Genomic DNA, 11,351 nt, shown 5'->3' with positions numbered 1-11,351 from the left:
TGAAAGTCTAGCAAAAAAAAAAAAAAACCAAAACAAACTAATTTGGACAAAGGAAGGCAAGAATGGGCACGTCCAGTTTTTCCGCTGGAGATGTGGGTGGGCATCCCTTGTGGGGCCAAAGGAAAGACCCTCGGTCCCCCTAGCAAGTCAGGGAATCAGGGACCAACCTTGATGGACGGGTCCAAAGGTCCTAAGTTCATGACTTTTCACACACCAGCCAAAGTGGACCCCGTGCCAGGATGACATAGAGAGGGAGAGAGTCTCTAAGTAAATGTCACCCAGAGCTACTCAGACCCTGGGCCTTCCTCCCTGCCGTTTGTCCCAGCAACTGGACCCCACCCCAAGTGAATCCCCCAACCACATCTTCATCTCTGCCCCTTCTCCTCAGAAGAATGGCCAACGCGCAGACACAGGCGGCCCCCACACCAACCATCCCAATGGCGACTACAGAGGACCTATCCCTCCCTCCACCCCCAGTCCTGGAGGATCTGCCACCACCGCCACCCAAGGAGTCCTTCTCTAAGTTCCACCAGCAGCGGCAAGCTGGCGAGCTCCGCCGCCTCTACAGGCACATCCACCCTGAGCTCCGCAAAAACTTGGCCGAGGCCGTGGCCGAGGACCTGGCTGAGGTCCTGGGCTCTGAGGAGCCCACGGAGGGTGATGTCCAGTGCATGCGCTGGATCTTTGAGAACTGGCGGCTGGATGCCATTGGCGATCATGAGAAGCCAGCTGCCAAAGAGCCTGTGCCAGGCGGAGACGTCCAGGCCACTTCCCGAAAGTTTGAGGAAGGATCCTTTGCCAACAGCACAGAGCGGGAGCCAGCAGGACCCCGGCCATCAGGAGGTGATGTTCGTGCAGCCCGGTGGCTCTTTGAGACCAAGCCACTAGATGAGCTGGGGGGCCAAGAGGAGACAACAGAGCCTACTGTGAGGGAACCTGCGGCCAGTGGAGATGTGAAGGGTACTAAGATGCTCTTTGAGACGCGGCCGCTGGACCGCCTGGGCTCCCGCCCCTCCATCCAAGAGCAGAGCCCCTTGGAGCTGCGCTCAGAGATCCAGGAGCTGAAGGGCGATGTGAAGAAAACCGTGAAGCTGTTCCAAACAGAGCCACTGTGTGCTATCCAGGATGCAGAAGGGGCCATCCATGAGGTCAAGGCCGCATGTCGAGAAGAGATCCAAAGCAACGCAGTGAGATCTGCCCGCTGGCTCTTTGAGACACGACCTCTGGATGCCTTCAACCAAGACCCCAGCCAGGTGCGGGTAATCCGGGGGATCTCCCTAGAGGAGGGGGCACGGCCCGATGTCAGTGCAACACGTTGGATCTTTGAGACGCAGCCCCTGGATGCCATCCGGGAGATCTTGGTGGATGAGAAGGACTTCCAGCCATCCCCAGACCTTATTCCTCCTGGCCCAGATGTTCAGCAGCAGCGGCATCTGTTTGAGACACGAGCCCTGGACACTCTGAAGGGGGAAGAGGAGGCTGGAGCAGAGGCTCCACCTAAGGAAGAGGTGGTCCCTGGTGATGTTCGCTCCACCCTGTGGCTATTTGAGACAAAACCTCTGGACACTCTCAGAGACAAGGTCCAAGTGGGTCACCTGCAGCGGGTGGGCCACCAGGAGGGGGAAGGACTCATGTGTGAGCATCTACCCAATGATGGCTCCTCAGCACTGTCTCTGTCTCAGGGTGTGCCCCAGAGAGATGGGGTGAAGGGGGATGTGAAGACCTTCAAAAACCTTTTTGAGACCCTTCCCCTAGATAGTATTGGACAGGGTGAGCCTTTGGTCCCAGATAGTGCAAACGGATCAGAAACAACTGATTCTGCTAGACAGTCCCAGGGTGTAGGATCCCCAGTATATGCCATGCAGGACAGCAAGGGTCACCTCCATGCCCTGACCTCTGTCAGCAGAGAGCAGGTAGTGGGAGGTGATGTGAAGGGCTACCGATGGATGTTTGAGACACAGCCTCTAGATCAGCTGGGTCGAAGCCCTAGTACCATTGATGTGGTACGGGGCATCACCCGGCAGGAAGTGGTGGCTGGGGACGTTGGCACTGCTCGGTGGCTTTTTGAGACCCAGCCCCTGGAGATGATCCACCAGCGGGAACAGCAAGAACGACTGGAAGAGGAGAGAAAGAATCAAGAAGGCCCCAAGTCTGAGACTCCCCCAAAGGGCGATGTGCAGACCATCCGGTGGTTGTTTGAGACATGCCCAATGAGTGAGCTGGCAGAGAAGCAGGGGTCAGAGGTCACAGATCCCACAACCAAGGCTGAGGCCCGGTCCTGCACCTGGATGTTCAAGCCTCCACCCCTGGACCAGGCAGAGGGCTCCAGGGAGCAGCACCTGCAGGTCAGTCAGGTCCAGGCTGGGGAAAGACAGACAGATGGACATGTCTTTGAGACTGAACCTCTACAAGCCTCTGCAGGCCGTCCCTGTGGAAGAGGACCTGTGCGATACTGCAGCCGGGTGGAGATCCCTTCAGGACAGGTGTCTCGTCAGAAGGAGGTTTTCCAGGCCCTGGAGTCAGGGAAGAGAGAAGATCAGGGGGTCAAGATAACCCCGGGCCCCATCGCCGAAGGTTCTGTACACAAGTTCACCTGGCTCTTCGAGAATTGCCCCATGGGCTCCCTGGCAGCTGAGAGCATCCGAGGGGGCAATCTCCAGGAGGAGCAGCCCGGGAGACCCTCAGAAAATGGGATGCTAGAGAAGCAAGAGACTGCAGCCGAGTTGACCCTGAGGACGCTGCATGCCACACCTGGCATCCTGCACCATGGGGGCATCCTCATGGAGACCCGAGGGCCAGGGGACCTCTGCCTTGCTAAGTACATGCTCCCCAGCCCAGGGCAGGGTCATCCTCACATACGGAAGGAGGAGCTGGTGTCTGGCGAGCTTCCCAGGATTGTCCGCCAAGTGTTGCGCCGGCCAGACATTGACCAGCAAGGACTGTTGGTACAGCAGGACCCAACTGGCCAGCTTCGGCTCCAGCCACTGAGGCTGCCAGCTCCTGGCAACGGTGGGAATATTGAAGACCTGGATCCCGAGCTCCAGCAACTGCTGGCTTGTAGCCTCGGGGCCTCTGTGACAAGGACTGGGCTGGTGATGCAGGAGACAGAGCAGGGCCTAGTCTCTCTGACCGCCTACTCCCTACAGCCCCAGCTACCCAGCAGGGCCCCCGAAAGGAGAAGTGTGCAGTTGCTGGCCAGCTGCATAGACAAAGGAGACCTGAGTGGCCTGCACGACCTTCGGTGGGAGCCACCGGCTGACCCAAGTCCAGTGCCAGCCAGCGAGGGGGCCCAGAAGCTTCCCCCAACTGACAACATCATTCGTGTTCCTCCACTGGACCCCAGCATGGGGGTGGGGCATCCCAGAGGCCTGCCTCAGGCCATTGGAAAGGCAATCCCTCTGGCTGGGGAAACTGCCACCCCAACCCCATTGCAGGATGCAAAGAAACAAGAAGACAGCCATCACACTGGGCAGAAAGGAATGGCAGCCATGGGAAAGTCAGGAGGAGCCATGGCTAGCCCACCAGGGCCTGGGACCCCAGACCTACAGGCAGCCATGCAGAGTTTGCGGATGGCAACAGCCGAGGCCCAGAGTCTGCACCAGCAAGTTCTGAACAAGCACAAACAGGCCTCCGCCCCTGCAGCCACCTCCGCACCCGTCCAAGATGGTCTCCTGAAAGCACCAGCCACTGCCACTGGGGCCACCCAGAGCAACAGCAGGCCCGTGGCCAGAGGTGACTCCAGGAACCCGGCAACTCCCAGAAAGGTCAGTGGGGAAGAGAAAGCACTACCTAGAGGGCTGCCTGAGGGGTGGGTGACGATTCAGGATGGCGTCTACACTGCTCACCCTGTGAGGACTTTTGAACCACCCAGGGGTGTCCAACCTTCTGAGAAGGAACCCCAACCAAGGGACAGGCAGACTGTCCTCTCAGCCCAAGCTCCCAGCCCACTCCAGGGAGGCCCAGGTCAGAGTCCTGGGCCAGGGCAGAAGGAGCCTGGAAGCCACACACAGAGAACCTGGGAATCTCCTGGGAATCTCCAATTCTGCTCAGGGGGCCTCCAAGCTGCAAAGACCACCCTAAAGACTGCCCCTTTAGCCCACAACACTCTGCCCTCTGGGGTTCATGCTGCAGGTGCCAACCGGCACTCCCATAATGCCTCTGTTCCTCCTCCTCCTACTCTCCCAGCTGCTGTGACGGGACCTGACTTCTCAGCCCAAGCCCGCCATGATGAAGACTCCACCCAACAGACCTCCAAGCCCTTGCAGGACTCCCTTCACATCCACAGCAGCCCTGCTGGCCAGAAAACCTCTGGGGGGTCACAGACAAAGGCCCCCAAATTGGAGCCTGCCATTACTCCAAGGAAGAAACCCCCAGTGCCCCCCAAACCTGCACACCTAGCCCAGACCCACCCTCCTCAGAGGCTGCCCAAGCCTTCAGCTCTCTCTCCCAACTTCTCCTTGCAGACGGGACACCAAAAATACAAACCAGGTGAGACAGAAGCAGCCATTCCTCAGCAGGCCAAAATTCCCACCACCTCAGGCCAGGGCTGCATGCCTCTGGTTGTATGCTCCAGTGGACAGAGCCATCCTGACCCCCAACACAGCCTCAGCACTGTGGCCTCCAGACCCACCAAGGATCATGCTGCTGGCAGCAATGTCCAGAGCCCTGAGCCCCATAAGTTCAATGCTCTCAATAATGACTGCACCTCACCGCAGCAGGACTCCAGTCCCCCAAGAGAGCAGCCCATGGAATGTTCCAAGCAAGGAGCCCCTGAGAACCCTCAGATTCTGCAGGGAAGCCAGCAAGAGCTCCAGGGCCTCCTGAGCCAGGTGCAAGCTCTGGAGAAGGAAGCAGCAAGCAGCGTGGATGTGCATGCCCTGAAGAGGCTCTTTGAGACTATGCCCCAGCTTGGAGAGGCTGCCTCTCAGGTCCCTGATGCTCCCTGCAAACCAGAGGTCTCGGTGGAGCAGGCCTTTGGGGAACTGACACGGGTCAGCACAGAGGTTGCTCGCCTGAAGGAACAGACCCTGGCCAGGCTGCTGGACATTGAAGAAGCTGTACACAAGGCCCTCAGCTCTATGTCTAGCCTGCAGCCAGAGGTGAACACCAGGAACCATTCCCAAGGACCCCACAAAGATCCCAGTACCCAAAAGGTCAGTGTCTTAGCCAGTAGTAGAGCCAGGCCCAGTGACTTAGACCAGGAGGTCAAAGATCCAATTGAAGTCAAGAGCCAAGCCAAGGTTGAATGCCATACTGAGGACCAGGGTCAAGCCAATATCACAAATCACACAGAGGCCAGAGGTCAGGTTGCTTCAGCTGCTTCTCCTACCAGGAGGCTGGAGACATTGAGAGAAGATTCAGGCCTCCCTCGAGTCTTACCTTTCAGCAGAGATTCACCCTCCTCCCCAACCTTCATTTCCATCCAGTCAGCCACACGGAAGCTTCCAGAGGCTTCCAGCCCTAAAGGCAGCCATGATGTCTCAGGGAAAAGCATACACTTGGCTCAGGACATAGGACAGACCCAACTTCACCAGGAAAGTGCCCAGGACCTGGCTAGGAAAAAGGAAGTGGTCACACAGTGCTCTGAGCAGCCCAAGCCTACGCCCACCTCAGAGCGCTCCCTGCCCACAGAGCGGCAAAAGAGTGTCCTGGAGTTGCAGACTGTGCCGGGCGGTTCCCAGTGCTATGGAGCCACAAGAACCGTGACGGAACAGTATGAGGAGGTAGACCAGTTTGGGAACACAGTCCTTGCATCCTCCACTGTAGTCACTGAGCAGGCAGAACCGCTCAGCTGTCCCCACCTGGGGGTCCATGCCTCCCCCTTGCTGAGGCAGTTCCTGCACAGCCCAGCTGGGTTCAACAGTGGCCTAGAAGAAGCTGAGATGGCGTGGATGCCCTACGGCCACTCCTAGCCAGCTGCTCACTGAGCACCTTCACCTCCCACCCATCACTTGGGTGCCTTCTTCCAGGGCCCCAGGAGTAAGATGGGTCCCTCCCTCCTGCACACATAGGGAGAGGACCAAGAAGAAAGGGCATCTCTAAGGATTGTTGAGGACTATTTCTCTTTTGTCAGTTCCATCAGTATGCTCAATTCTTGCAAATAAAGGGGAAGAAAGGTTAAAAAGAGGCCCACTAAGTAACAGAGGCACGGGGTGAAGACCGCCAGCCCCACTTGTAGAAGATGTAGCATGTACACATGCTGCTCACACAGACCCGGCCCAAGCTTTGACCTGTGGTCATCTGCACGTCATTGTCTACAGAGTTGGAACCCCCAGCCTTTATTTCTTTTATTAGGATTCTGAATGTTCTTAGCCTTCTGCTCCTTAATCCCTGGAGAAAACCTAACTGGTCACAGCACTGGTCTCTGTTAGGAATTGGTCTGAGAGACCCAAAAGCACCTGGCCTCCAGTCCCTCCTTCACCACCTTCATCATTCATCTGGTCATCCTCGTGACCCAAAGGTCACGTGAAAAGAGTTCGAAATCAACAGGGCCCTTAGGAGCCAAATGCACTGTCTTTCTCTGCCCCCTCCTGCCCACTGCCCCTCTTCATCCCAAATGGGAAAGATTCTGTCTGAATAAACCAAAGCTTGATTCTCTACTCAGTGTGTGTCTGTTTGTGTGCATCTGTTCAAGACTCTGTGTTCACACTAAGGGAAAAACAGCCCCAACCTCCAGATGTCCAGTTTTTCTAGTAGCAGCTGCATTGAAGGCTCTACCCTATCCCTTGTTCTTGCCCCCAACACACACATTTGCCCTCTCTACCTCTGGCTTCCCCTCCTAGATGTTCTTGGACATCATTGGGGCACAGGGGAGGGGGTCCTACAATCCTGCTCCAAAATGGGAGAGCAGCCCTGTCACCCCTCCAGGTACAGGAAGGTAGGAAGACCTCACATCAGGAGAATTCCCAGGCCCAAGTTGGCTAGGCCACTGCCTATTCATGCCAGGTACAGTATGCCAAGCAGTGAGGAAAGGGGTGTTCAGATTCTGACCTGGAAAACTGGAATGATTTGGTGAAGGCCACTTTTCACTCTGTCCTTCAAAAAGCACTGAGCATCTTCCATATGCCAGGTCTGTTGTAGGTAGTAGGAACACAGAAGCAAGGTCCAATAGGGTCCTCCTCTCAGGAAACCAACTTTTGAGAATGAGGAGATGGACAGACAAGAAAAATCAGACCAGAAACAGAGTGATGTGCCTGACTGTGCTGCCTTCCCACTCTGGGGAAACAATCTTAATACATGGTGATGTGATGATGACCAGGAATTTCCTTAGAGCGAGTGGCCCATGCAGACCCTCCTAAGGAAAAACATCTCATTTCAGATCTGAATACAAAGAGCCAGCTAGTGAAAACCAGAGGGGAAAGCACACTAGACACAGAGAAAAGAGCTTGCAAAGACCCAGAGGTGGGATAAGGTGGGTTTTCTGGATCCTCTTCCATAGAAAGGGGTGTTAACAACTAGAGTTGCTCCTCACAAGCTTGAGCAAGAATTTGCACATACTGTGCTTCAGCTGAATATGCAGGTTCCCACCTTACCTCCAGTCCAGGGCTCAGCCCTCCATACCTGTTACTGGTCCCTCAGTGCCTGCTCAGCTACTATGGGTGGGCTTCCCTGGAGCAAGAGAACTCCAATCTGGAAGGAACCCATCCCCTGTGAGAGACTGATGTATAAGGAACAATCAATATCAAATCTACCTACCTGGACCTGGTATCCCCATATTGCTGAGTCCCTTACCACATCTCTCTCCCCTGCGTTTCATAGGATCTGATTACAGAATCCAGCAGCTGAAAGAATGAGTGTTCTCCTCAGTGTTCTCATGTGTATAATAGGTGCAATACCATAGTACCTACCACGCTGAGGATTAAGAGAATTAATAGGTGTAAAGTACATGAAGATATACCTGACGTCTGGACAAAGACATTCATTTTTAGTATTATAGTAATTATTATTTAATAATCTCCTTTCTCACCTCCAGGGGGGTCCCTTGCCTTGTTCATCTTAGTGTCTCTAATGTTTATCACAAGTTCCTAGAAGGCACTCCATACATGTCAAATAAATGAATGCATAAGTGAATGAAATGATCGAGTACGTCTGCAGATTCGTCCCACTAACATTTATTAGCATTTCATGCCAGATTCTGCTCAGTGCTAAAAATAGTGGAGAACAAGACAGAATTTATCCTTGACCTCATGGAACTTTGGTTTAAAGAGAGAAGACAACATATAAACAGATTAGATAGATTTGCAAGGGAGAAATACTGTGAATAAAAAAAATAAATAAACAAGATCAGCCCACAGGGCAACGGATGGTAGTTATTTTAACGTGGGTGGTCTGGAAGGCATCTTTTCAGAGGTCATCTGAATGACAGAGGAGTCCGCCTGATTCGCAGGATGTGGCGGTCAGGCAGGAAGAGAGGTAGGTGGTGGATGATGAATGCACCGGCGGCAGCAGCCGAGCAGCAGCCGCTCAGCGGGGCCTCGCCCAGGGCCCAGCACACCTGCCTCCACACCTGCCGCCCAGGCTGAGGCTCCGCCTCTCTCCCGCCCGGGAAGGGGCGGGTCGGAAGGCGGAGTACGCCGTGTCCAGACCCGCCCCCGGAGCCCGTGAGGCTTGTTCCCACCGGCCGTCGCCATGGTGACGGTGACGTCACGCGGCCCGCAGAGTTCGGAACGTTCCGGCGGCTGCGGCGGCGGCGGCGGTTGCCAGGAAACGCCCGGCAGGCGCACCGCCAGGGTCTGGCTCCGCGCGCAGACGCCGGACGCCAGGACGCGCCGTCCCGGCCGGCCCGTGCTCCGAGCCTCCCTCCTGGATTCCAGAAGGATGCCGGGTTCCGCTCCTCACCCACGCCTCGGCCCCGCCCAGGACCGACCTGCTGGGCAGGGCTCCGCCTCCCTCCTTGGTACAGTGTCCTGGCCTCTGTCGGGAATTTGTCCAGCAGCCCCATCGTCATCGCCATCACCCTGCTTCAGGTCACCATCCACCTTTCCCTTTCCTGGGCGGGCAGAGGGGCAGGCACTGCTTTCGCCTTCCGAGTGGTCCTCTTTCCTTTGCCGGTCTGTCCTTACAGTTTGTCCACTAACAAGCAGCCAGAATTCTTATTTCAGATCAGGTCACTCCTGCATAATAACCTTCAACGGCTTCCCAGTTCACTTAGTCTGGAATCTAAACTCTCAGTGGCCTGTGAAGCCAGAATGGCTTACCTCTCCAACTTGGGTACCTGTGCTCTCCTCCTCACCTGTCTCCTCCTAGTCACACTGACTTTCTTAAGCTTCACAGAACACACAAGATAATTTCTGCCTCAGGGACTTTGCACTTGCTTTATCCTCCTCCTGGAGGTCTCTGCTAGATCTTTTTTTTTTTTTTTTTAACCTTTATTTTACTTATTTATTTTTATGTGGTGCTGAGGATCGAACCCAGCGCCTTGCTAGGCAAGTGCTGTACCGCTGAGCCACAACCCCAGCCCCCCTCTTCTAAATCTTTAGTGGCTGAGCTTCTCACTCAGATCTCAATTCAAATGTCTCTCCAGAAAGTCCTTTCCTGATCCATCCTTCTCTCTTCCTCTTATCTGGAGAGGGCTTCCTCATAAGTTTCCATGCTATTTCACGTTTTCCCTAGGACCCATCCCAACAGGAAATTATCTTGCTCAGTTTTCTTTTTTATAGTTAATGTTGTAGATAACTTTCTGCATAGCAAAACATCCCAAGCTTAGTGGTTTATAGAGCTGATACTTATGAATCTGATTACCCAGGAATTTGGACTGAACATGATGGGGATGCCTTATCTCTGTGCTGTAATGTCTGGGACTTCAGCTAGACACATACACCTGTCTATATGACCTGGGCTTCCTTACAGGGTGCAGTCTCCAGGTACTTGGACTTCCAGAGACATGTCTTAACAAGACAGAGACCTCATCACCTTTTGTTACCTAGCCTCAGAAGGCATGAAGAATCACATCTGCTGCACTGCTGGTTTACAAGTAAGACCCAAGACTTCCCAGATTGAAAGAAAGGGGCATTAGATACCAGCTTTTGCTGGGAATGAGGCAAAACCTAGAACATGCAGCTAGCTGTCTTTGTAAAATATCATCTCCACAATCTTCCCCCACTGGAATATCATCTCCATGAAGCACCATCATATTCCCTTTGCCTAAAATGCTGCCAAAGCACATTGTGAGTATTTAATTTTAGAGTGAATAAAGGTTTGTCTTTCAAGGAAGCATTTGAACCCAGCTCTTCTCCCTGTGTTTCCTGCACCAGCCTTTAACTTTGGCCTAGTCCGCTCTGGAGGAAGCCTGGCATTTGTATTATAAGGTAGGAGTCAAGTATAGGGGTTTTGTGGGGGAGATATAGGTCTACAGTTATTGGGGATTGAGAAATATGTGGCCAAATGAGACTTGGAGGTGGTTTTCTACTCAAAGGGATGTTGAAAACCCAGTCCGCTTTTTCCCATTCTGAACTCTGGAAATGCCCAAATGAGGCAGTTTGTCCTCTAGGCTGTGAGAGCAGGAAAGTGAGTGGCCCAAGGTAATGGAGCTTTGGGGAGGTGCACCAGGCAGTAGGGAGGGACGAGATGCCTATTAGAAGCAACTGCAGTGACCTAGGCAAAAGGCAGCCTGAAGCTGCCCATAAGCCTAAGATTCTCAAATTCTCCCTGCTTTGTTTCTTATGAAGGGTGTTCCATTGGATCATCTCAAAGTCCTTGAGCACTTAATAGTTTCTCCTCCCCTCTTCCTTTTTTCCCTGAGGGGCAGCAGCATCTGCCATTCACCCCAAGCCAGAGAAGACAACCCAAAGCTTCTCCAGGCCCAGCCCTCTCATATCAGTAGGGGGGCGGCCGGCTGGGGTTGTATCTCAGCGGTACCTAGCACGTGGGAGGCCCTGGGTTTGATCCTCAGCACCACGTAAAAATTAAATAAATAAATAAAATAAAGGAATTGTGTCCAATTACAACTAAAAAATAAAATATATATTTTTTAAATGGGCTCACTGGTTCTTTGGGTTTTCCAAATATCTCTTCCCCTACCCCTCCTTCAATCTTCACTGTTGTTGTGTGTGTTCCTATATTTCAGCAATAGCCTGCAACCTCCAGTGCCACCCCAAACTGTCACTTCTCCAATCCAGCCCTGCAGTGGCTCACCACCTCCATCTTAATCTCCATAATCGTTAGGCCATTTAAGGCCCTTCCTGTAGGCAGCTGCTCTCTGTTTATTACCTCCCCTAAATCACCCCTCCTTGGGCCTTTAATGTTCTATCCACCCTGATTTTGCCCAGGGCCAACTTATCCATTAAGTACATTGGTCATAGTGACTAGGGTCCCTCATACTTTTAGGGAACCATGAAAATGTGTTTTGTTTT

General features: G+C 53.7%; 1 protein-coding gene and 1 long non-coding RNA gene across 2 annotated transcripts; both read left to right on the top strand.

Moving 5' to 3' along the window:
- The first annotated feature begins 392 nt into the window (after window positions 1–392).
- On the top strand, window positions 393–5,912 carry Xirp1 (xin actin binding repeat containing 1). The gene has a single exon (XM_027932089.2). The coding sequence runs from the start codon at window positions 393–395 to the stop codon at window positions 5,910–5,912; it is 5,520 nt and encodes a 1,839-aa protein (XP_027787890.2).
- A 2,853-nt stretch (window positions 5,913–8,765) lies between these two features.
- On the top strand, window positions 8,766–10,212 carry LOC114090308 (uncharacterized). Its single transcript, XR_003582320.1, has 2 exons — window positions 8,766–8,966; window positions 9,850–10,212. It is a non-coding gene; the product is annotated as an uncharacterized lncRNA (long non-coding RNA).
- Window positions 10,213–11,351: the final 1,139 nt, after the last annotated feature.

Source organism: Marmota flaviventris, chromosome 1, assembly GCF_047511675.1.
Source record: "Marmota flaviventris isolate mMarFla1 chromosome 1, mMarFla1.hap1, whole genome shotgun sequence".
NCBI lineage: Eukaryota > Metazoa > Chordata > Mammalia > Rodentia > Sciuridae > Marmota > Marmota flaviventris.
The sequence above is the reverse complement of the archived record's forward strand: the minus strand, read 5'-3'. Positions and strand labels throughout refer to the sequence as shown.